We start from the raw sequence: 27,620 nt of genomic DNA on the forward strand, positions 1-27,620 counted from the left end.
CGGCATTCACCACACAATCTACACATGTATCCTGCAACACAGGCGGCATTCACCACACAATCTACACATGTATCCTGCAACACAGGCGGCATTCACCACACAATCTACACATGTATCCTGCAACACAGGCAGCATTCACCACACAATCTACACATGTATCCTACAACACAGGCGGCATTCACCACACAATCTACACATGTATCCTGCAACACAGGCGGGCGTTCACCGCACTCTCTACACATGTATCCTGCAACACAGGCGGCATTCACCACACAATCTACACATGTATCCTGCAACACAGGCAGCATTCACCACACAATCTACACATGTATCCTACAACACAGGCGGCATTCACCACACAATCTACACATGTATCCTACAACACAGGCGGGCGTTCATCACACTCTCTACACATGTATCCTGCAACACAGGTGGCATTCACCACACAATCTACACATGTATCCTGCAACACAGGCGGCATTCACCACACAATCTACACATGTATCCTGCAACACAGGCGGGCGTTCACCACACTCTCTACACATGTATCCTGCAACACAGGGGGCATTCTCCACACAATCTACACATGTATCCTGCAACACAGGCGGGCGTTCACCACACAATCTACACATGTATCCTACAACACAGGCGGGCGTTCATCACACAATCTACACATGATATCCTGCACACAGGCGGCATTCACCACACAATCTACACATGTATCCTACAACACAGGCGGGCGTTCATCACACTCTCTACACATGTATCCTGCAACACAGGCGGCATTCACCACACAATCTACACATGTATCCTGCAACACAGGCGGCATTCACCACACAATCTACACATGTATCCTGCAACACAGGCGGCATTCACCACACAATCTACACATGTATCCTGCAACATAGGCGGGCGTTCACCGCACCCTCTACACATGTATCCTGCAACACAGGCGGCATTCACCACACAATCTACACATGTATCCTGCAACACAGGCGGGCGTTCACCGCACTCTCTACACATGTATCCTACAACACAGGCGGGCGTTCATCACACTCTCTACACATGTATCCTGCAACACAGGCGGGCGTTCACCACACAATCTACACATGTATCCTACAACACAGGCGGGCGTTCATCACACTCTCTACACATGTATCCTGCAACACAGGCGGCATTCACCACACAATCTACACATGTATCCTGCAACACAGGCGGCATTCACCACACAATCTACACATGTATCCTACAACACAGGCGGGCGTTCATCACACTCTCTACACATGTATCCTGCAACACAGGCGGCATTCACCACACAATCTACACATGTATCCTGCAACACAGGCGGGCGTTCACCGCACCCTCTACACATGTATCCTGCAACACAGGCGGGCGTTCACCGCACTCTCTACACATGTATCCTACAACACAGGCGGCATTCACCACACAATCTACACATGTATCCTGCAACACAGGCGGCATTCACCACACAATCTACACATGTATCCTGCAACACAGGCGGGCGTTCACCGCACCCTCTACACATGTATCCTGCAACACAGGCGGCATTCACCACACAATCTACACATGTATCCTGCAACACAGGCGGGCGTTCACCGCACTCTCTACACATGTATCCTGCAACACAGGCGGGCGTTCATCACACTATCTACACATAGAAAGAAGAGAGGAAACTGGATGGGACAGCCAATTTGTAAAAAAAAATTTATACCCCCCAGATGCACAACCATTAACCCTCCCCCTCACTAAATATCATACAGTTCCTAACATCAGAGCAAATACCTGTACTTTTCTCATAACCTTTACCATTTTACCCATTTTGAATATTAAAATACTTCATGTACAAGACCTGGAGTTTATTGCATTACATTCTTCATCTGGTATTCCTTATTTTACAGGCTTGGAACATACTTGCACTGGATGGTAGCAACTGGCAAAGAGTGGATTTGTTTGACTTCCAAGTAGATATAGAGGTGAGGGACCAACACATTATGATCATCAGACATGTGACTTAACTAGAACAGTTTTCTTCTTTGCTCGTGTATTCTCCACTTAAAACCCTATCCATAGGCGGTAGGCCAAGGAATTGTTTTTGCATTGCCCGTGCTTTACTAGTAGTGCTTTACTGCCTGGATGATGTTAGGAGTGTGACTCTAAATGAAGTACATGTACTCGGGATCACACGAGCGCGTGCTGAACATCGGCGAGTTCCGAGCAAAGGCACCTGAACGTTGCCAAAGGCGACCACTACGGCATCCCGCGAGCGGAGTGAGCAATAGGTAGGAAATGGCATTTCAAACATTGTCATTTTCTGCAAATTTTCGCCATGTAGAGTTCTATATTGAAATTATTTATCATCGGTGGAACATTCAGTTTCACATTTAATCTAAAGTACATAGCAGGCATAATACACTTTCCACAAAAAAATACTACGTTTTGTGTTGTTGAAGTTTGCCCGATTTCCGGGCTCTGCGTTACCAGCACACACGGCACACAAAAATTTGTTTACCAAAATGCTGGCTATACACTAGCCACAATGCAGTTGTGTATTCATCGAAACACTGTTCTCGTAGAACTATTCATTTGCATGGTATTTTGCCATACTTGCATAACTAACTTGATGTGTTGCGCGACATCTGGTGACTCTGCCCCTTTGTCAACAACCTTTGGCTTGAGTGCCAGTTTGCTTGAGTGTGGCACCTCTGTGTACTGTATTTTCCTCTGTTGCAATATAAATTTTAAAAATAACAACCATTCTGAGGTCTATTACAAATGCCCTATCTGGACCAAGGGGCTAAAAGTGCCTGTGCCAACTTTCATTCCACAACGTGTGCTAGGACTACGAAACTTGGTGACTTTTCCTAAAATATTGTTGGCAACAATTCTACAATAAAACTGTGAGTTTGTGATTTGTGTTGCCATGGCAATGGGTTTCTGACACATTCTACCTAATTTCGGTTTAAATAATGAGGTTTCAAGGTTTTCTTGCCAGATCCACTGGGTTGGACAAGTCCATTAGCCTGCAGCTGATAGTCCCGGGCAAGTGAAAATGCTGATCGGACAAGTGCATGACCTACTTTACTTGTCAGATGGGAACTTTTTTTCTAATTTTGGACGGTACGTTTTATTATTTTTCTTAAAATTGGGGCTTTGCTAACCAGGGTATCCCCTAAAAATAGACAGTTTGGGTTTTTCTGCTCATATTTCCTCGGTATTTTTGCTTGCAATTCATTGATTTTTCTGCGAAGCGGCGGAGATTTCCCCGCCGTCATGACAAAGATCTGTGAATCCGGGCGGCCAGTACGTAACATATCAGTCGATCTCGCTGTGACGCTGCAGAGAAAATGAAGTTATTGGAAGTAAAGAAGATGCCACGCTGACGTTTTGAAACACAGTTTTAATATGAATAACTTTGACGATCTAATAAAGCGCTTACCAACCAGCTTTCGATCAGTTCTCTGATCCTTCCCGAGTTATTCCCTTTCAAAAGGATGGTTTTATTGTGCATGCGCAGACAAATTGCTGTGGAATTTCGGGAATTTTGCCAATTGGATATATCCTTAATAGTAATCCTAATATTTCTCTCTTTTTGAGTTACATATGGCTTATTTTTGAGCACACTAACATGAAATGCATTGTATTTATAAACTGTCCTCATCAATTATGCAAATTGTTCCTGATTTGCATAATTAGCATTTAATTATGTAAGACATCTCTGAAGCAATCTACATTCCAAATATCATGATGATCCATCAACCCATTCCCAAGTTATTCCCCTCTTAAGGGATGATGCAACTACACATGCCTGTAGAAAAATTCCTGACATGCCTGCAAGATTTGGGGAATTCTTGTCAAACGGTCACAAACTTTACCATTAGGCTCGCCCTTGAGGCATCGCCAAAAACCTACCCACATGGGGTGTTACATTAACAAGTGGGCTTAAGTGGGGTGTCCATGTTAATAAAATAACAACCAATGCAAGGCTAAACAGACATTGGGAGTGATCAAACGCAACTTGTGGGCATGCCCAGCCAGGGTAAAATCACTTGCATACACGTATGACCCAACCTTGAATATGCTGCAACAGTATGGGATCCGTATACAAAGAAAGACAAAGTTAAACTAGGAAGGGTACAGAGCCAAGCTGCCAGACTCTGTACAAACAACTACTCTCTCCTCTCAAATAGAAGTACCCCCTGGAATAAAAGTACCCCCCCTGGACAAATCTTCGAAATGTAATAAAAGTACCCCTTAGAATAAGAGTATCCCTGGGAAAAATACCAAATTGACATGTAAACTGTGTCCATACTACTTCTGTCCAAGGGAAAGAAGATAATAAGCAGGTAGGGTCTTTTTATTCATTCATCCCTGATTAAATAATGAACAGAATAGCTATAGATATCTCGTTTGAATCTTTTCACCATTTTGTAATAAAAGATAGCACAAATTTGTATAAAATAAATTCATAGTATCCCTAATGTTGAAAAAAAATGGGCATAGGTTCCCCGCTATGACCCCTAACCGGGGGCCAACGGTGCTTTCAAATTCAACAAGTGAAAATTTACATGATAAATTTTCTACTTGGAACTTGAAGCCAGATATCAATGAAAATTGTTGTAACGCTATATTAATTATAGTTACTAACATAATAGAATAATTAGACAGCTGCTAGTACTTAGTCATATTTTCGTTAGACATTACCCCCAAATAAACACATATTATCACCCCCGAAATGAACAAAATATTTAAGGTTTGGTTATTAAAGAAATGCTAGGCTGTTTTCAAGTGCTAAAAACGCCACGTGGTGTGTTGGTACACCCGATCCCTCAATCTCGGAAGTAAGCAACCAAGGATTGCTGTAGCCTCACGAAGCTTTCCACGAAGTTGTATTCCGGAAGGGACGTAAAACGGGGGTCCCGTGCTAGAGGAGGTGCCTCGACCACGTTAAACAGCCTCATTACCCACACTTTGGGTACCTACTGGCTCAAAATACACCCGATATTGTTATAAAAACAAAGTTTTTGTTAGAGCTCATCTGTAAAAGTACCTCAGCTTTTCTGGCCATTACAAGTTGTATTTTGACACTAGCCGCTACACTGAGAAAATCTTACGGTTATTTTTGTAAATCAACACTCTTGAAAATATAAATGGCCTTCTGTGTCCGTCATCAACCGAAAATATGATCTTTTTTACACCTTTACGGCATCATTTCCAAGATCTGTATCTGCTGTGCATACAATAAGGTGCTAGTTTAACTGTCACCGTGCGTGATATGGCGGCCATGTTTCGATCGGTTTGGATCGAGTATGGAGCTGTTTTTACCGGCAAATTCCTGCCGTTTTTTGAGAATTTGTGGCCTCGAAACTCATATTGCAAGGGAAGCAAAGTTATAGTGGTTATTTTTACGTCCAATAATTCTTATGTGAACGAATGATTCTTTTGTTTGCTGCCGATAGTGCACTTGAAACACGGCTAGAAATTCCCTGTGCATCATGTGCTGGTATGACGTTTTCTGATCGACGTGTTTTGGTTACTGTAAATGTATTTAAGTTCGTGGGGATTTAATTTCGCGGTAGCGGGAAAAAGGACTTTTCGCTGTGGTTTTAAGTTCACGGTAGCACCATGCACTGCAGTCTTTTACTGCTATGGAAAAATGTTTGCGGTGGTTCTGAATTCACGGTGATGCGGCCAGTGCGAAAACCGCGAGCATAAAACCACCGCAAAAGTTTCTGCATTTACAGTGTTACAAAGACTGTCAATTTGTTTAAATAAAAACTATTCTTCAAAACATCAGTGTGGCGTCTTGTTTTCTCCCAGTAACAACATTTAGCTTGTACTGTTATAGCGACAGATATGTTACGAGTACCGCTAGGATCTTTGAGTCACAGCGGCGGAGAAATCTGCGCCGCTTCGTCCGAAAATACCGCGGAAATATGGGCAGAAAAACCTTAACTTTCAATGTTTATTGGGTCCCTGGTTAGCAAAGCCCCTATTTGAAAAATTAAATAAACGTACTGTCTAAAATAAGAAAGTACCGGGTGGATTTTGAGGCGGAAAAAAAATAACGTACCAGTACGTTTATTTGAGAGGTGAGAGTACAACAGGGTTGCTAGTGTTACCAAAATGAAAACAGATTTGCAGTGGATGACACTTGAAGACAGAAGGAAAATGTTCAGACTTTGCATGATGTACAAAATGACCAAAAAGATTGGCAATAAAACATTATTGCAATGGCGACGATTGTCATTTACAGGCACGGTGGTCAAATCACCAGGTGTTTCTTCTCAGTGCCTATTGTTTACGACTCCGCCCGCCCGCGGGCGTGGCTCGGGGCGTCAGAGGCACACGGCAGACGATAAAATATGATACAAGTATCTTTCAATTTCATGCTCAATTCGATAATCACATTAAAAAACAAAAATAAGCAGTTGCAAATAAAGTTTATCGGCTTTAAAAATGCGTACACGGTCGGAAATGACAAATGAAAATTTTCTGCTCCACTGACGTTAAAGTGTCACCTCAGGTTAACCTCAGGTTAATCAACTTTGACCTTTCCAAAAGTTGGATTTCATAGAGATACACATTAATCATCGCCGAAAGCCTTTCTTAATAAGTTTCAGGCCCTAAAATGCATCCCTAAACTAGCATTTTTGCTGTCTATGCATTTTTTATGCATTTTCATGTAGTTTTGGTACGTTTTCTCCCATAATTCAAGACTGTCGGTTTTGGGTGACATGCAAATGAACCGACATGGCGTCGGCTTGTTGTTCTTTCGCTTGGTGGTATTTTCGTCAAAAGTTACCTTTTAATTATCAAGATATGGGTCAATTTATGAATTGTACCCTTATGTTGCAGTTTCCACGCCGTAAACAGAACATGTTTGGAGTTATAATGAGCTGTGTCAGCTTAGATGACAGACCTTATTAGCGCTCCTTTGTCTTCGCGGGCACTTTCATGCAAATCGCCCCTTTGTGTCTGTGCTGGGAGTGGGAGTTTCAACTGTCAAACGAAATCTCTGGAATCGTTCAGTGTGTGTATTCAGTACTGTTGTCTCGTTTTTTTTAAAGCAAGGAGCTTTGATTAAAGCTATTTTAGATGACCCAGGTTTCGTCAAAATCGCGTTTCGCAAATTACTTGTATTGGATTGTGTAACGTAACTATTCTGGGCATCGGTTACATGAATCAGACTGGACTTTATGCTTTTTATCTATCCGTTTTTGTGTGTGGTTGGGTTTTTTCTTCTTTATTCTGTGTTTCATTTTTTGGCTACATTAGGTCAGCTATCGTTATGAGACTGTTAACCTGGACAAATGGCTGATACAGCCAAGTTGGCCCAACGACAAACAATATTCCGCGGGCTCACGATCACGCTGCCCACTTTTTGTAATTCCCGTTCCCCATTACCTTTCCTACCCACACAAGATACTGGGAAGAATATTCAAGCGTCTGTCCAAGCCATCCCCGAAGTCCTGTGACTGATTACTCAAATGTTGCCGATAACGGAGGAAAACCGTGGAAATGGCGAGTGTTTGGGTCGAGTTTACGTGGCCCAAACAAAGAACAAACATGGCGCACGCCAGGGATAGTCCACTGCATTGTAGGTGGAAATGTTGCGCGCGGTTTGATTGTTTTCTATATTGAACTCTGCAGAACGTAAATCAATTCATTGCAGGACTTTTTTTTTCAAATAAAGAGAACACATTTCAAAGAATGTATGACTCAATAAGATACATGGTCTGAAAATAGATGGTGCCTGTTATTTCGAATGTACAGCTCACCCATGCTGCTACAAATGATGTTACCCAAGCGGGATGATTGTTGTCACAACTTATGGCGGTGGTGGTAATTCGTAACAATTTACAAAGCATTTACCTTTTTGGAAAGGTCTAAAATGCCAGTTCAGGATTATAAAATCAACTTTAGGTCTACAACCCGGGCAATGATTGGAGAAAAAATATACAAACCAGGAATGACCCGATAGGCAGTTTGATCACATTTGGTGTCTTGATAATCATATTCTTATCAAGGAGGTTATAAAAAGGCATGTTTAACCTCCTTGCATAGATTAAAGAGTGCATTTTCTGCGGCTTTCAGAAGACAACAATCATCCCATAGCAAAAATTGACCCATATACTGTTCACGCCGGCGCTATACTGAATCTTTTTCCAGGACTCAGCATTGCTGTGAAAGCCCAACATAAATCGTCAAACTTCATCAGCGGCGAGCCGACTGAGCCGATTATAGAATGTTTTTGGGTATTTTGACGATAAGATAGACAAAACTACACTGACAAATTCTGTTGGTTTTGAGTCAGATTGGTATTGTTAAAACGTGCTATGTAGAACAATTGAAACCAGTGGCAGGCAACGCATATGAATAGCGGCGCTGGCGGAAAAAAGCAGCAGGGGAGATATCGTAACATAAACATTACTACGGCCGGCCTGTATAATTTTCAACCAATCACGGACAGTTTCCAATGGCGACAACAATGATTGGCGTCTAATTTTCATCAATATTCATGTCCCACAAGTGGGGATTTTTCATGCGGTTTTTGACCATCGTGAGGAGGTGAATATAAGACAAATGAAACCTGAAAAATAATGGACTGGGTGTTCCTGATAATGAAATTCTTTTGTTTTTACTGTCAACAGGATATTCCTTTCCTGTAGATATTTTTCCTGCGGGTTCCGAGACAACATCTAGCTTGTCTTGGTAATTGAAGAGGGATATGAAGTGTATAGAGCAGTCTATATACAAGTACAAACTCGATGTAGTTATGACCCCTTCCTGACAGTAAGGACATCAAATGTTATAGTTGTGATGGAACAGCATCTGAAAACATCGTAACAGCCACACACTGTTTTAGAAAACAGGTACATCTTCTTTGGTTACAAACCGTCAGCTAGTCTGGACTAACGAGCTCTTGAGTGATGTCTGCCTCTTTCTCTTGTTACCAACTTTCTGCAGTGGTCTTTCTGTAATGTGACTGCCCCTCCTTTTTTGATTGGCACAACACTATGTTTGTCTTTTTGAGTTAGAAGAAAATGTGTGTTTTTCTATAAAACTCAAAAGAAATGTGACAAATTTTGCAAATTCTACCTATATACAACTTATCAAGTGCTCCATCTGGACAACACCTGTGGCTGACTGTCCAGTTATCTAGGACAAATGCCGGGGGGGGGGGGATTTTTGCAGACCGAACACAATAATATACCATTTGGCTTGCCCCTGAGACGTTGCCAAAAAGAACAAGAAACAGCCATGACTTCAAGTACAAGAGTCGCCAACCTAGAATTGATGTGTTCAAATATTGATACTTTCCCAGAACTATCGTAGAGTGGAATTTGTTATCACCGAGCGCAGTAAGGGCATCCTCTCTGAATAGTTTTAAGAAATGCTTACAGATATATAATTATGCAAAAGTTAGGTGTGAACAGTGATGGGTCCTCCAGTGTAATATAACCAGCTGCTGCTGCGCCGCGTGCCTGCGAAGCTGGTGTGTTATGCCGAAGGTCTGTTATACCGGCTATATAGATCAGATCATCATAGTCCTTTTCGTCCTAGTACAGATACAGAATACGTTTCTTCATAATCAAAGTATAGAATGATACTGGTAAGCAGAATTTTTTATATATAACATATGACATTTCTATTCACTGACAGTTACTGTAGGTTACTAATTAGAGAAGATACTCCTTGTTTTTCATGGTGGGACTTCTCACATTTAGTGCTTTTTGTTTCCCTCTGGCAGAGTTCAGTAGTTGAACACTTGTCCAGAAGATGTGGAGGTTTCCTGAGACAGCTGAGCCTGCGGGGATGTCAGAGTGTACAGGACAGGGCACTAGAGTGAGTAGGGCACATTTACACCACTTTCTTACATCCTCAGGGCTCGAAATTCATTTTTGGGATTAGGTGCACTGGTGCACCCAGCTTGAAAAATTGGGTAAACCAAAAATTTTTTGGGTGCACCACTTAAATTTAAGTAATAACCTAATAGCAAAACTTATTTACAAGCTATCAAATTCTTAAACAAGTACCATGACATACATTTTTGTTATCTTTCTAACACTTAGATGTCAAGAATATGATGTATACTAGTATGCTTTGATGTCTTTACATACATAAACCTAGGAAAATATTTGGGTGCATCCTGTGCACCCACAGAAAATGATTGGGTGCACAGGTCCAATTTTGGGTGCACCTGGGTGCACATGCACCCAGTATTTCGAGCCCTGTATCGGACTCCAGTTGGACGATGGTGTTGCCTTACATTTCGTAAATTTGCCATCATATAATGTCAGCAGGCTTTCTCTAGGATTTTATTACAGGGGGTCCAAATTTCTTAGTGACTGAAAGACTGTTATGTTGTCAGTATACCAAATTCACATTATAGCTAGGCCCCGTAAATACAACATTTTGGCGACGGGGATCCCGAATGAACCCATGCGGACATCGGAACCAGTAAGAACTGCCCGAGGACAAACCGTGCAAACACCACGGCTCCAGTGCATTCCGTCTAGAGTGACACTTGAGAATGATACAGTATATGGCACACCCAGGCACCGCTCCGACATTCCCGCCATTCCATCCAACTGAGGGAGGAGGTCCATCGGTAGGAAAGAGGTGGAACAAGTGGCTGCAATGGTTCGAAAATTACCTTCTTGCAATCAACATTGCAAATGAGAATAGGAAAAAAGCTATGCTTTTGCATAGGTGAAGAAAGACATACGATATATGAGAATTTGAGCACTAATACCACAGCAGATGTTCAACAAGTTGAAGAAACGCAACGTTTTTCATGAAGGTGAACGTGGAAGAAGATGACACTGGGAATAAGAATATTTGGACGAACTGCTCAACAACAACAGCAAAGAACCAGATCAGGTAGTCAACGGAGAAGTCAACGAGAAACAACGCTAACCTACCAGGATGAGATGACCAAAATGTTGTATTTACGGGGCCTAGCTATGTGGAGCTATAGGAAGCACGTCTTGACTCTTGCAGGCCCCATAAATACACAGGGTGCATATATAAGCGGTACAGGCGCATCCACCTTCCATGGTGCAATTTTTTTGAGAAATTTAAGTTAAAATGGTTAAGGTCTCCTGACAGGCAAAATTACAGCCAGAGAGGTCACAATTGAAGACTGCGACTAAAGTGACCTTGTGGCATCCCTAGTCATCAGAATTTCATGTTCGTCAGAGAATCTGCTCCCCAGTGTAAGGACTTCTTTGGGGCATCCAATTTTTTATTTTATCTTATTTATAGAACAGGGCATCTAATTGATGCCTACACGCATACCTGGCTAAAAGCCTGGTGGTGATACCAAGCAAAACTGTAGTGATATGGGAACAAAACGTGTGAGTGCTATACACATGTGAGCTCTTCTGACCAATCTTCACATCCTCTGTGAGACTAGAAACCCTCAGTGGGCGAACTTGAATTATCGGCTAGCCCATCAGTTAGCTCCTTATATTTTTCAACATGGAATGGCTTTGAATACAAATGTATAACTGGTCTTAAATTCCTCTTCTCCATCAATGAGTGTGGGACAGAAAGGGAAAGGCTGCAGGGCTCGAAATACACTTTGAAGTCAACTTGCACTGGTGCACGTTGAGCCAAAAGTTACTTGCACCGTAAGGAAATTACTTGCACAACCTGAAGTAGTGGACTATTAACCATGGATCACTTCTTCTGAAAATTTGCAAATGTACGTGTAGGGTTGTGTACCAGTACTGTACCGGTACAGTACTGGTACAATCAATTAGGTACAGGTACAATTACATGTAGGTACAGGTACAAAACACCAGAACCCTGGTGTACCGGTACAGTAACTGTACCTATAATCCACAGCACATGTGGCATGCACAGAGGGACTGCCAAGGGAATGACAGAAGAGTGACACTTCAAATTAAGGCAAATACTAGTCCCTTCAGATGGTAAAAAAACATTCCAAACTTGCATCTAGACATTTTGCATATACATGTTAGCATTCAGAAAAAATATGTATTTCTTTATTCATTATTTCATTGTCAACATGGGTATTATTTTTGTCTTAGTTTCCATGAAATAATCCCTACTGGTGATGTTGGTGGTGTGGAATTATAGATTCTACACAATAGGTTTGTGTCTAGTGCACTTTAACACTGTATTTCAGTTCAAACATACTTTTTTTGTCATTAAAGACTGCAAATATTTGAACATGCAGTTCAGGTTGAAATTCAGGTCCGGACCTGTACCTTAACCCGTGTACCTGTACCTGTACCTTAAAATGTGTTTAGGTACATAGCTCTATGTACGTGGGTAAAAGGGGATACATGACCACATGTTTGGATATTTGTTTTTCTGTAGCCAGGGTATTTTACTTCTGGGTTTAAACTTTAAGTTGTACAAAAAGTTTATTTCATAAAGATGTGAATTTAGGCTTAATTAAAGACAATTCAATGTCTATAACCCAATAAGATTCATAGATTTCTTGGCCAAAATTGCAAAAACATTCAGGAGCTCAGTTTCAATGGGTGCAAAGAGATACATTTTGTAACTGTTCCTGCATCCATGTGTGACATCTGAGTTAGCATGTACCAACTATGACCTCTTTTTATGTTTCTTTGCAGAATATTTGCTCAGAATTGCAGAAATATAGAGAGCCTATGTCTTGCTGGGTGCAAAAAGATTACCAATGGGTAAGTACTGGAATTTTGGAGCAGAACTGGTATTGTATCAAGTTGGTTTCTCTTGATAAATGCTATTCACTTTGGTTCCTTTGCCAGTAGGTGGTTCACCGTATAACTTATGAAAAACCTGATTCCATCATATACAATTATTACCTGCATGAAAAATGGAGGTATAGTTTTTGGTGTGTCTGTGTGTGTGTGTCTGTTTGTGTTTCCAGATATTTGTGGTCACCATATCTCTAGAACCTTTGGATGGATTGTAATGATATTTTGTATGTGGGTAGGTGTTGGAAAGATGTCAGGGTCGATCTTGGGCCTGCAGCAGAACTTCGATTTTTTTGTATCTTTTGACCTGGACACACTATGGTGCATTGTTTGGTGGCAGATAGCTTATGACATAAGGAAGAAGTGATGTGTGTTTGTGCCCCCTAGCGGCTTGCTCTGGAACTGCAGGGGCAATTTTGTCAAAATCTTCCAAGGAGCATAACGGAGTATAGAATGATGGATTTCCATGATATTAAGTATGCAGGTATCTTTGGCAGAGATGTTCATAATGCGGTGCAAATTATGCAAATGTGGATACTTAATGACAAAAATCTATATTTATAGTGTTTTCCGTTATACGGCTCAAATACCTGTAACATATTTAGTTTGTGGTAGGTGGAAGATAAGCAAATACCATTTATGCAAATAATTTTCTAATTTGCATAATATTGCATAAAATAAATGTGTCCTAATTCATCTAAGTACATGTAGTCTTGATATGGATGATTGACTCGATGGTCATGAAATGGTCATGAAATATGATAATCATATCATGTATCAATGCTTACAAATGTTATGAAATGAGGAAATTCTGTCATCTCTCTTTCATCACTGCATGCATGTGTGCAGGATGTTATTTCACCACAGTGACTGCAGGTTAAAGTAGGGCTAGTGCCGACCATTTTAGCACACTTAATCACATGCTTACTATCCGGTTTAAGCACATACAACTATACACATGCCCATTCACATAACATTGTTTTCACAGGACATGTAACAGCCTGGGGAAGTTCTCCCACAAGTTGCTGTGGTTAGACCTGGGGTCTTGTTCTCTCATCACCGACAATGCGCTCAAAGCACTCAGGTGAGTAGGTTGAAACTTTAGAGAAGATGCAGTTATGTCCAATCTTTAATGTGGTGTTGGATACAGTGTGTATTCCAAGTGACTAAGCACATTTTATCAGCTGATATTACTTTTACTCTAAAGGAATTTCATTGAGAACAACGTTTGACTGCATTTTTATCTAACAGCTCAGCAACAACAGTTCAGAACACTTGTCTCACAGATCATTTGTCTCTCAGAAACAAAACCATTTGCATGCATTGTTCCAAGAAACAAAACCATTTGCATGCATTGTTCCAAGCAGCAAAATATGACTATTATATGATAGTTTACTTAGTCTGACTAATATTTTTTCATTTGTTGAACTTGAGGCACTGTGCCCCCAGGAAGGGGCAGCCAGGGTTCCTATGCCCATTTTTTTTCAAAACACAATTATTTTAAATACTGTACTATCCAGCAGTAAACTTTATGGTTGTTTTCATTTCTGGCATCTTTAATGATGGATTGCGAGTAGAGCAATCATAGTGACCCTTGACCTACACTGGGTGACAGCCGACACATGGGCTGGTTGGGCTCGCCTCTCGCTTATCATTTCGTCACAAATTTTCCCTTTTTAAGTTCTCATCAAGTGTTTCCATCTAATGTGCAACGTTTCTTATCTGCTGAGTTGCACAATTCTGGCAATACATCTTGGGAGACTGCCAGGCAGTTCGGACACCAAAAGCATTCACGGAAAAGTCTGTACAGTCAGTAAACAGAAATGCTCAGTAATAAGGACAAAAATATATTGCAAAACATATACAGTTATGTGCTTGAAATAATTCTTTCTGCCACTCCCATGCAGTCGGCAACCTGAGTCAAAATTGCTTTCTTCAGCACAACTTACATGTAGCTTGTCCGCTATGTTTGTTTACTTGTAGTTAACATGTAAATGCAAAACATCTCAAACAGACCAATATAATAGTATTTTTACAGAAATACAACAACAACATCAAATATTATCTAAGTTTGCCTCTAGAAATAGAAAAGCATTGCTGGAAGTTTTATTAGCCCTATGAGTTGATAAAAATATATCTATCCAAAGCTCAATAAATTTCATGGTCAACTGGTGCAAACTTCCACTCCCCCAAAATAATGAACAACCCAGAGTACTGAACTACATGTTGTATGGAATATGTTTATTCTCCTTTTTAGTTACATGTACAATGACCCCATATCTTCTCCAAATGATCCTAACCTTTACAACAGCTGTTTTAATTGTGTTTTCATTAATTATGCAAATAAGGTTCTTGTTTGCATAAATTATATTACTTGATCATCTCCTCCACCAAACAACAGACATACACAATCTATGTTAAGTAAGAAGGCTTTTATCGCATTGTCTGATAGTCAACAAAGTTCACTTGTACACAACTTCCAAATGCTACAAGTGAGAAGTTTACCATAATGACACTATAGCATTTTCTTGTTAATAATGCAAATTAGGTCTTTATTTTGCTTAATATATCTATCTATCAATATTCTTCTCCTTTCCAGTTACAAATGAGTAATGAAATTGAGCGTGTATACACAACTTCCTAATTAATTATGCAAATTAGATACCAATTTCCATAATTAATGATTATGTAATTATATGAAGCATCATTTAAGCTATCTACATACCAAAAATCAATCAACCCCTTCTTGAGTTATTCTCTTTCAAAGTCTGACACTAAACCTGTCCTGTGGTTCCAAAATAAGCCACTAGGGGGCTCAAACCTACAAAACTCACTCTCATTATCAAGAGTTATCTACCACTTAAAAATCATACCCGCCATATGTTCAGAACTCGAGATATCAGACCAGGAAGTTCTGCTGCAGTACCGTAACAGGCTGCTAGGGGACCCAAAATCTAATCGTTCCCAGGTCTCATCAAGACCTACTGACATACGGAATATCATTACAATCCATCCAAGGGTTCTTGAGTTATATATGCTGGTCTTCTACGTATGTACATACATACAAACATACACTTAAGATGCAATTTGATGAAACTTCTGTGGAAAAACCTACATGCAATGACTGAATCACTACAAGAGCTGTCAAATCTGCAGTTTCACAAAGAACACAGTGGGGGCGCTGCTGCAAGGCAAAAACAAGGATGGCAGCCTGGCATGTTAATGTTTGTGGATATAATAATTACCTTTGCCAGAATGGCCAAGGTTATGTTTTCGCCTTGTGCGTCTGTTTGTCCCGATGTCTGTCACCAGCATAACTGGAGAAGACTTCGATGGATGCTGAATCAGATGATATTTGGTAGGTGGGTAGGGGTCGGGAAAACGAAGGGGGAGTTCGATAATGGGCCCCCTAGCGGCTTGCTAAGGTATTGCAGCAGAACCTCCATGTTTGATATCTCGCGTTCTGGACATGCTGCGGTCGTGATATTTTAGCGGTAGATAGCCCTCGGGGCAGAGGGTGAATGCTGTGAGTTTTGGCCCCCTAGCGTCTTTTTTGGAACTGCAGGCGCTGGTTTACTTGCAAACTTCGGATGAGAATAACTGGAGAACGTGTTGATGGATCGTCATGATTTTTGGTATGCTGATGGAATGAGTGATGACGTACATAATGGATGCTAATGGATGCTAATTATGCAAATCGGGAGCTAAGTCCACCTCAGTCCATGATAGGACTTTCAAACTTTTGACATATGTGACCGGGAAGGAGAGAAATGTCGATAGATATCAAATATGCAAATGGCGGCCTTATTTACCAGAACGCAAAATATGAACGTGTTGCCAAAGCCCCCTATCATCATTTACTATTCGGCCAGGCCTGAGTCTGGTAGAGACACGCTCCTCCACAGCGTCCTATTAAATCGTGTTATTCCACTGAATATGCGTGTGAGTCTTTTTGCAATACATTATACGGCCGCATGGTGGCTACTGGCATCTGGGATTCTTCTCAAAGACAGTCCTGGGACAGAGAACGCATTCCTGGGGCGAATCATGCTGAGAGGAGCTAAGTGTCCCGGGAACGTGATCTGGCGGCGGGAGGAGGCCAAACGCGCCGCCGTGCAAAACTCCCTTCCGTGACATAACTCCCTCTCGGCAATGTAGAGGGATAATTTTAACGCCCTTACAGCGCCACCAAATCAGGTACATTCTAAAACTCCCTTTGTTATAACGTGCCACTATTGTGGCAACATTTTACACCCTAAATAGTAAACTTGCGACCAGTTTTGGACCCGGTAACTGTAAAAATACTCAGGCTGTAGAAACGCACGTAGTGGCGTGCGCTCACAACTTACGATTTTCTAAGGCATTGAGACAAACACAAAACAAAACAAAACGACAGCTGTGAATTCCATAGAGTTTATTCAATTCAGCTTGAGGTGGATTGTGAATAAGCCCACGATCTCAAACCTATGGCTTCTTCACGGCGCTGGGTACGAGCGTGTGGTAGAGACGTCATGATTTAAACAAAGCACTATGAAAGTTACGCTGGAAAGTATCACAATAGTGTACATATTTTCATTGTCACCTTCACCAAGAAGGTTATGTTTTTGGTAGCATTTGTGGGTCTGTGAAGAACACACGTTCATGCATTTGCTATTGGGTTAGGTACTATTTAGTGATACATGAATAAGACCTTAAAGTCTTAAATAAAGGCATGATTATTTGGTGAAAGAATGTGTTTGTCGAACTGTAGTTAATTTTGTTGTTGCAAATGGCACAACACAATAGCCCCGGAACACCGCAAATAGTCAGGCAATTGCCAGAGGTTTTATTCCAAATCATTCTTATAATATCTTTATCATTATCAGACTATTGGAATTTTAGTATATGTAACATAGTTAGCCTGTGTTTACACAAGCTCTCGCTGGCTGGAGTTAATAACCCCCCTCCTGGCAATTGTAGGGCCGGTCGCTAGGGGCACGATTTTAGTCAGGCTATAACATAGTTATCTTTTGAATAATAACCGAAAGACAAATGCATGAATTATTAATGTTCAGGACAAGTATAGCTTGCATTGTATTTGCTGGCTTTGTGGCTTGTAGCACCTACTTCAAAGTTGAAATGTAAAAAAAGTGTGCCCTTTGTTACAAGAGTCTTAGAAATATGGTAACCCAGAATCAAAGGGAGTAAGGCTTAGCCTAAATTTGGCAATGAAGGCTAGGTTAACAATCTAAAAAGTGTATATAATCATTCAATCTCTACTACGTTAACAGGTCCAAAGGTGTTGTCCACCATAGGAACTACTAGTATCCAAACATGATTTACGAAATGGTTGACAATTGTCCAACTTGTTTTTCCAGTTAGGCCATGTTGATTTGATTATGTGGATGACATCCTCTGAGAATGCCAAAACTGATGCGAGGGCGCGAATAAAAAAGAGTTTGTCCCAAAATAAAGTTTCCTTCAGTATAAAAGGTAACGGGGGCCACCCTAAGATGCCCCCTGTCCTAAGATGCCCGGATTTTTTGCTGATCTTATTATGCATAAGTCCGCCGTGTTTGTTGCCACTGACTATGATGATTAGAAAGGTAAATAAACCAAGTCCAAACAAACAGCTTTTTTTCTATTAAAATTTTTTTTTACGCATATTCACTTCCCTTTTTTTTGAAGACAGAATTTTTACAATAATGTTGGTAGCGCCGAATCACTGTGGTCACCTGTTACTAGGTATTGGTGGCTTGTGGCCATGAATAAACAACCAGTAAAAAACAGCCACACGACTGTCATACACATAAGAAATAAAGCTTCACAAAACACTACAAATATTGGTCTTCAAATGTTTGTTGAGTAGAAGACCGGCCATAGAAAAAACAACATAAGCATCACCGCCGTTGTTTTCCCCCAGGGAGTGTGGCCCCGCAGGTGGCAGATGAGCGAACCAAAAGATATGTTACTCTAACAAATGATTCGTACCGTCTATAAAAATGAAACTTCACAGAGTGATGTCGAATATGTTTCCCAATACGTACACAGAGTTTTTTGTGATTTTGGCGTTGTCGTTTTCGTAATGATTTTGTTAGTCGGGCCGCCGCATTCAGTGCATTTCGCCCATTTCCCATTAAAACACGACCTGGATTGTGAAAGATTTTGCCCTCCTCGCGGAAGACAAGAAGCACGCACAATCACAATTCTACTGTCAAAAGAAAGCTAATATATCATAAGATTAGAATTTTTGTTTATGTTTGTCTAAATTGGTCACCAGCTTCCGAAGAGAGCAAATTCCAAAAGCGGGGCAAGTTAGGGCACACTGTTTAACGCAGCTCAAAATCGGAATTTATATTCACGATAACGTCCTCTGTGTTTGCCAGTTGTAACGCAGAGGGTGAAGGGTTTATGAACAGTATGGATGCCTTCCTCATTCAAGTATGGTCTCTAGATGAATGTGTTAAAAATTCATTGATCAAAACTTGACCACTCTTTGGCAACTAGTGATGGAGCGCCGTGAGTTCGAGCGTGTAAAAAAGGGGGCATCTTAGGGCGGCCCCCGTTACAAACCCGCTTGATTCTTCTGGGACCGATAAAAAACAAACACCTGAAACAAGAAAGCTTCAGATCTGAAAAAAGCTGGCTGGTGCGTATTTTGGAAAAAGCCTGGATGTTAAACAAAATCACATGAAAAAAGAGTTTTTAAACATCGAATTACTGAATTGGCCTGTCTTCTATTAAAAAAAACATTACCTGAGATTTGTCTAACAAAGAAAAAAAATTGTAATAAGTGGGGATCGAACCCACGATTCATGGCTGCAGAAGCAAATTGCTACCTTCACCCAGTGCCGTGGGCCGCTAGGCCAAGGTGACACCATTACGTCATCAGAAGGGCGTATAGAAGGGTTTGGTTAGATTGACTGATCCATGCATTCGTTGGTTGAACTAACCGCTTCTCTCGCCAATAATTATCTTTAAAGAATGAAATGCAAATATTGACAGCTGAAATATCATTTATTGCGTTTTTTTGTGTGACTTTCCCTTTGAACAGGCGTTTTGCTGCGGTCTAACAAATAGCAGCTAGCAGTGAAGTTAACTCAACGGTTAAGGCTAATTAACATAATCTATGTATATAACGGAAATCACTTGTACTCTAGTTTGTGAAAAGCTGACACAAAATTTTAACCTGATACGATAAGCTTGATTATGTACTGCTCTACTCCGATAAATATGACCATATAAGTATATTTGAGTTTGATATAGCTAGATTTGAACTACTACGATGGCCACAACTGCTATAACATGCCATGAAGGTAGGTTGAAAAGGCTTGCGGCAGTAAGGATAAGACAAGAAGGGCTTGATCCATGCATCCATCCATGCAAAATGCATCCATTGAAACCAAACCAATGGTTGAAAGACCCGCTTCTCCCGTCTCAGTCTCAGAGCTGGTGCTACGCACCAGCAAAAAAAATGAATGGCACAGATTAGAAAATGAACACACTATCATGAGGCATTTTGGGGCTCATCGGTCCAAGAACAAGAGCGAAGTCAAGTAGAGTTTATAGGGCTTATTCACGTGACGTCATCACCCCTTGTCCCTGTCCGCCGCCATCTTGGGGTCCATGCGCTACAGTACGGCGATGTACAGCGTGGGTCTCTAAATGTCCGAAGAAAGTGAAGTGTGTTGCACGATGTTTGACTATACAAAGAGCCTAAAACCTCAAGTCTTATTTTCACGACATAAATCGGGTGGAAATTGCCCATTTTGGATCAGTGAGGAAAAGTTTGACCCGCGGCGGATGCCCGAGCACGGCAACAGCGACAGACAGGGGAGTATTTGATAGTGATTGTGGGTGGCAGGGCCGACTTTTTACACACAAAATCAGTTCAAAGCGAACGTGTTAGTGTCACCAGACCTACAACCACGTAATATCTGAACAGGTACAAAAACAAATGTTAACGTTAATAGAGATCGGGTTGACAGAGCAGAAGGTGCGTTATGATCGGAAAAGTTCCTTAGTCTCATATGCATGCAAAGACGGGAACGCGACTGTGGGGCGGGTTAGGTTTAGGTTGCTGTTCACAAACACTGTGATAGTCGGTAGAGTTGTACTTTTGTTTCATAGAAATTCTTCACATATCACTGGAGACATGTTCTTCCTATCATTTCTTCTTTTCGCCGTTTGTCCACCTCTTTTTTGCCCTTCCTGCTTTAGTAATTAGTGGATGTATTTACGTTGTGCAGGAGTAGGCACCCACGTCGACCGTCGTTGAAAATTATCTGGCCCATCGTTTACTGCCTTGTCTAGATAAAAAATGTGTACTACACACCTTGGTTCTCAAAATTATACTGGTAAGATCAGCTCTACATATGGCAGAAACCCACATTTGTTGCCGAGTCGTAACACTAGTTTTTCCCCGGCTTTGCTTGTTATTACACGAGAAACGCGAAACAAATTTTACTGTTACCCGATGAATGTAGGCTTTACCAGTGCTAGACTTACTTCCTACCACAGGACAGCACATGGTGATTATGAGCCTAAACGTTTTGAAGGGAAATTGTGCGTTGCATAAGAAATATTTTCAACTTTTACGGAGAGTTGCATAGCAAGCCGCTGTGAGCCGCGCTCAAAGTGGACCCCAAAATGGCCGACTTCGCTTGTTGCTAGGGGGTAGATCACGTGACTGAATAAGCCCTATAGCTATAGTCATAGTACCAATTTTCTACAGTAAAAGGTACAGAGGCAGCTACATGTAGCCTTGATTATTGACGATTGTTTTGTGTATCGCCAATTCACAAGTTTTGCACAGACAATCAGGTTCAGGGTCAGGTCCGGTCCTGATCCACTGGATGTGAACCGATCTATACCTGAATGAAACTGGTACCCATGCACCCTTACCAACAATTAGATTTTTCATTTTTGTTCTTTCACATCTTACTCTTTGACTTTATATTTACTTTGTCATTCGATGACTGTTTTTTAATGCTTATCAATGTACGGCATGTACATGTGCTCATTTTACAGCTGATTTGCACAAATGGTCGAAAACTTTTTTTAAGGGGGGGGGGGAATTGATGTCATCCATATAATCAAATCAACATTTACTAGACAGTGTAGAGTTGTTCTACCACTAGTACCAGGCCATTTTAGTAACACTGCAGAAGAGTGATGGATATCACTCATAATGTTCAGTAAGCTTTGCATCTAATGCAGTTGTAGATTGTATTTGAATAATACTGGTAATAGGCCTACATGTAAATTTATCTGTAACTTTATAAAACTGTCAGACTCTGTTCATAGTCAACAATAAATTGCACTACAAAAAAAAACACATCAAAGTTTATATTAACCATGTGGTTTTTAGAGTCCATTCCAAGACACCGTGCGGATGTTTGTTGCCATTGTTTAGAATTGATTTTAAAGATTTGTAATTATATGTCTAGGACATTTGATTCTTCAGAAATATTTTTAATACTGTTTCAACTTTATAAATATTTCCCCGGTCCTGTAAAACTCTGGAAATATTCATGGTGTGGAATTGGATACTTCTAATTATTTCTAAATAATGATTAACAGCATTCTACCATTATTTACCATTTTCTACTATGTATGGCTTTTGCATGAATTTTTTGAAGCAGAGATAATTTTTTATGCTGAATAGTACAATAATTTTGGTGCATGTAATCTCAAGTTAACTTGCAGTGCAAGTTGATGACCCATTAATGTGGATCAAGCCATGAGAATGAGAAAATGCACTGTTCTGCCTTTCTGCAGTGATGGATGTCCCCTGTTGGAGTACCTGTCTATAGCATGGTGTGACCAAATCACAGAGAATGGAATAGAAGCTTTAGCGAGAGGGTGCAATAAATTACAAGTGCTCATAGCCAAAGGCTGCATATTGGTAAGTATCTCAGAGTCTCTTGATTGGGTGTTCAAATGCAATCATGTTCATATCAATTGTGACACATGTCTTTGTCAAAATGTTTTGATCTAAAATAACAGCATTGATTACGTACCATACATTTTGTATTTTCCCAGCGGAAAAGGCTATGGGAATGCAAGTTTGCAATAGCATGGTAAATTTGACCAGACCATATCTTGCATTTCTATTGTCTTCTGGTCTGGGAGAAAATATGTTGTGTCTTTTCAGCTGACAGACAGAGCGCTGAAGCACCTTGCCAATTACTGTCCACTTGTTAGAACCCTGAACCTGCATAGTTGCAATGTAAGTACAGTTTGTACATCAATGTACTGTAACTGTAGTACATACATTTGTAGATTTACAGCCTGCAGATTGGGGCGTGTTATAAATTTGAAGTGCATTTCCTGGATCCTAGAATGTATACATGTGTGTGGAAGGTACACAATAACAATGGAAGTTGCTACATTTCCAACAGAATGTCACAGATGATGGAATCAGACATATAAGCTCAGGCTGCCACCTGCTGGAGTCCCTGTGTGTGTCTGGCTGCACACACCTTACAGATGGCACACTGGTGGCCCTGGGGGCAGGATGCTACCAGCTCAGGTCAGTGGAAAACAGTTCACTTCAGACATGGCCTACGGATTGTCCATGAGTATTGCACTTACAATTTGTTTACTGGCTGACTAATTCATGTTTGAACCAACACATTTCCAGAAAGCATAATGTATTTTCATCTACAGTGCAAGGATGCCAAATATCGGTATTACCCAGTTGTCAGTTTCTACACCTTGGCATAATTTATACGACAGTCTGGAATGAGCAGCAGTAACATCCGGAGGGGTGGGTGAGGGGCAAACACAGGATTGAACAAGACACAATCAACACACTCACAATACAGAACTTCGTTCACAAGGCTTTATTCAGGCATTTATACATTTATAGGCGGTATTCTAAATCAAAACACTGCTGCAGTTAGCAATGCAACGGCATTTACTATACATACAGCTGCTAAATAAAGTGATGAAATCTGTAAAGGTTCACTCTCACTATACTCGCGTCATGCATCGCTGTGGGGTTTGATGACGCAGACGTAACCCCAGGGAACCTAGAGGTGACGAGAGCAAACCTGGAGGTTAAAAAATAACGCAAGTGACAAGATGCCCCAACAGTGTCCCTTTAACAGTATGAAGGTTATATTTTGTCTATTTTGCACTAAGTATCAAAAGTAAACATCCTTTTATTACTGAAAAGCAATTTTTGATACATTTTGGATATCATTTTACAGCAGTTTTTGATTCAGTTACAACAGTGAGATTTCCACAAAACTTAACTTTTGGCTCCCGACTCTCTCCCGACAATGGTTTAGGAGTGATTCGGGAGCTAGTCGGCTGTAGTCGGTTGGCGTTCGGCTAAGTCGGCTGGCGTTCGGCTGAGTCGGCTGGTGTTCGGCTGCCTCAGCCGAATGTTTTGAAATGTTCAAAACATTCGGCTCTGAACGGCGGGTCTGGAATGGGTCGATTGGTGGTCGGCTGGTGTTCGGCATGGTCGGCTAGTGTTCGGCTGGTGTTCGGGAGTAACTCAGCAGTCAAGTTTTAACTGCTTAACCAAGCCATAAACACAGCTTAATACTCCCAGTTTGTTTCCAACCTACTAACGATTCACCTCAAACCCGTAGACAAATCTCTGCTAACTCAATCCCAAGAAAAATGACTATTACCAGGGCGTAGGCAAATCACCCCCGAACTTCACACGACCGACATCCAGCCGAAAACAAAAAGAACCATAAATACCATATCAGAGCTACCTGTGATCCAAATTTGATCTCTTTGTGATGTTTAGATGATAATTAATAATTAAATAAGAAATAATTATTTTGATTAAAAATAAAAATGGCTGCTTTTTAAAAATCACTGGTTATGTCCATTTCAAGTCGTGAGAGGGTTAGCAATCAGTTGGGAATCAGTCTGGAGTGATTTGGCAGTCTGCGGCTAGAGGTCGGGATGGTCGGTAATAGGTTAGTTAGCATTTGGGACACCGTCGGGAGTAAGTCATTTACTGGTCGGGAGATGGTTGGGACATGTTCGGCGCTAAAAGATAGGCGTGGTCAGACTGCTCCCGAACACCAGCCGACCTGAGTCGGCTAAGGGTCGGCTGGTGTTCGGGAGCTACATTCGGCTATGTGTAACCTAGGCATAAGTAACTGGTTTATCGATTGATAAACCTACAGATGAGATGTGGAGAAACAGATTATCGTACAACATTGAAAAAGAGATTATATCTATGTTGAATGATAATGTTTGCTTTTGAGTTTCAATACAAGCAATGTAATCATCGCTGGTAGCCTGCCGCAGATACCACACTAATCTTGCAGGCAGTCGGACCCATAAGCCATGTTTTCTTCCTGCCCTTTATGATAGACAAGGACATTAATAGTTTGGCAAGCCATCCGCCGACAGATGAAAGTACTCCGCGTCACAAAAAAAATTAAATATCAAACTTTTTCATTTGTGAAATTTGAAAGATTGTTCAATAAACCTATAGATTAACATACATCATTACTCATACTTGGTGCAAAACACATAATCGATCGAGTCAAATCTGGTATATGGTTCTTTTTAGCAACTTTTTTATCATGCGAATCCAGACACCCCTCCCTCTTGCCGCGGCACTGATTAAGCCCCCTTTACAAATCAAGAATTTAGCTCGGCCGAGTTGTCAGCGAGCTCTAAATTACGAGGAGGCATGAATCTGATGCCGACGAAGAAACTCTGCTATTTGTTCGTAGGCATCAGGGTCATGCCTCTTCGTAATTTACAGCTCGCTGACAACTCGGCCGAGCTAGATTCTTGATTTGTAAAGGGGGCTTTACTAGTGTGGTTATATACGCGTTCACAATCAAGCTGTTTCTTTACAAAACATGCACACAAATGCAGAGCAAGTCCCAAAGGTGGGTTTTGACTTACTGGTCCCAAGACAAAAGTATTACTAAATGGATGTTTAAAAAGGAAAAAAAGGACAACTGAAAAAAAATCTCCCTCCGCGGACTTGAACCAGGTCAAACCAGTAACCATGGTTACAAAGGTTAGCGGCTTTGTGATATGTCGCTATAAAAACCATAAAAATGTCATATTTAAGGAATACGTAACTTCAGAGGCCGAAAATTTAAACTTAAAATGCCAATATCTCAACCATACAACATCCAATTCACTTCAGACAAAGATCATTCTGTTCCTTTCAGTGAGATCTTTCTGATAAACTAAATTGTGGTTTACAACAACTTTAATTTTTTGTCCAATACCCCAACTACTATGCTACTTCCTGGAAAGACAAATTGGTGGTCTTTTAACAAGGTATACAAATGTATGGCATTAGCTTGAACAGGTCTGTTAATTCCAAGATTCCAAGGTCCAATCTTCGGAAGACAATGTTTTTGCGTGAAAAGTTTGCGATCTCGTTTGTTCCATGGTGGGCAACTTCTTCCAAATGATCTGGTCGGGAACTTGAAATCCTCGCAAATTACCATTTTAAACTCGGTGCAGGGTGATATACGGCCGCTGTATGGTTGCAATAGGCAGTGTGATGGAGAGGTCACGCTAGTCTGTGTAACACAAACTCCGCTGTCCAGGGCTTTAACTGGCCCCTCCCCGCGGAGTTTGTGCTCCACTAGCTATAACCTGGGGGAACTGTTGTAGAAAATACCAACACCAATGGCAAGCCAGGATTTTGGTCAAGCCCCCATTACCGTGGAAACCAGTATATTAGCATGTCTCCACCACCCAGACGGTGGGCGGGCTAGTTGCCTCTCCCATTGTCTGTGCCGGGCTGTGGTTCTCTGTGTGAAGGACCCATGGGAGCAGAGGCATGTTTGTGTTTAATAGGAAAACAACGTCTTGTGCCAGTTGTGGGGATTTCAAGAAACTTGAAGGAATCTTGGAGCGCAGACTTTCCTGGAACTATTATTTTGCCTGGTGGTGAGATTTTATGTGGCCAGCAACGAAAGCTTGGCATAAAGTACATTTTTTAAAATCTATATAGGCAGAGAACTGCAGAAAAACAGTTGGTTCACAAAAATGCGCCATGTTGTTGTGACAGTTGAAGCCTGTCAACCTCCTTGGTCAAACTTCTCAGAACCATGATATGTCCCTCCTATAATGATTGGCACATCAAAAGTTATGCCACAGGCACATCTACCTAAATGAATGCTATTCTATGTATTGAAGGGTAATTTTCACATTAGTTCTTCGGTGTAGCGGTTGTTAAAAAAAGACATCATTTTATAATAGTAGAACTCTGTTCCCACCATCAGTACAAGTGGCACAGATCAGAGAGATCAACTACAGATAAGAGGTGTGATGCTGTCAATCACCACATAGCAACGCACCCCAGTCCATAGCAACCAAAAGCCAGGCTCTGGTGGGCTCCCGGCAATTACATACATTATCCATATATGGAAAACCCAGTTCCCTTGACTAAGGGCTATTCTCTATCAAGCTGATAGTGGGCCGGCGGATGTTTGGCGGGCTGCTATAAGCGAGATTTAATCAGGCTAAGGTCACGCGGTATGAACTATTTCTTAATGCTAATAAGTCAATGGGAAAAATCCAAGGTTTGACTGTATATTAGATGGATATTATAGAAAAAATTGCCAACACTTTACTTCCAACACTGAATTAAACTATAGGGACTTACCCCTCTAAATTTTCGGTCAATCTCCGTTGACCTCCTTCACAGAATGACCCTCTCTGTGTCCAGCAGTGTCGTCAGGAACACACCACTTTTGCAGGATGTATCAGAAAGTCTATGTCGCCCCCCCGTCTCTGCTGACTGTGGGCCAGTGGGCAAAAGTGGTGTGTTCCTGATGTCACTGCTGGAGATAGAGAGGTTGTTGTTGTTGTTCAGCCTCAGAGAGGTTCATTCTGTGAACAAGGTCGATGGAGATTGACCGAAAATTTAGAGGGGTAAGTGGAAAA

General features: G+C 41.2%; 1 protein-coding gene across 1 annotated transcript in view; it reads left to right on the forward strand.

The window, feature by feature from the left end:
- The window catches only part of LOC118403897 (F-box/LRR-repeat protein 20-like), a 46,757-nt gene that overhangs the window by 5,310 nt on the left and 13,827 nt on the right, over nt 1–27,620 (forward strand). The window contains exons 4-10 of the mRNA XM_035802752.1: nt 1,920–1,994; nt 9,773–9,867; nt 12,636–12,704; nt 13,729–13,824; nt 22,500–22,626; nt 22,876–22,950; nt 23,123–23,253. Of these exons, the coding sequence (XP_035658645.1) occupies nt 1,920–1,994; nt 9,773–9,867; nt 12,636–12,704; nt 13,729–13,824; nt 22,500–22,626; nt 22,876–22,950; nt 23,123–23,253 (668 nt within the window). The remainder of the gene's footprint in view (nt 1–1,919; nt 1,995–9,772; nt 9,868–12,635; nt 12,705–13,728; nt 13,825–22,499; nt 22,627–22,875; nt 22,951–23,122; nt 23,254–27,620) is intronic.

Source organism: Branchiostoma floridae, chromosome 16 (genome assembly GCF_000003815.2).
Source record: "Branchiostoma floridae strain S238N-H82 chromosome 16, Bfl_VNyyK, whole genome shotgun sequence".
NCBI lineage: Eukaryota > Metazoa > Chordata > Leptocardii > Amphioxiformes > Branchiostomatidae > Branchiostoma > Branchiostoma floridae.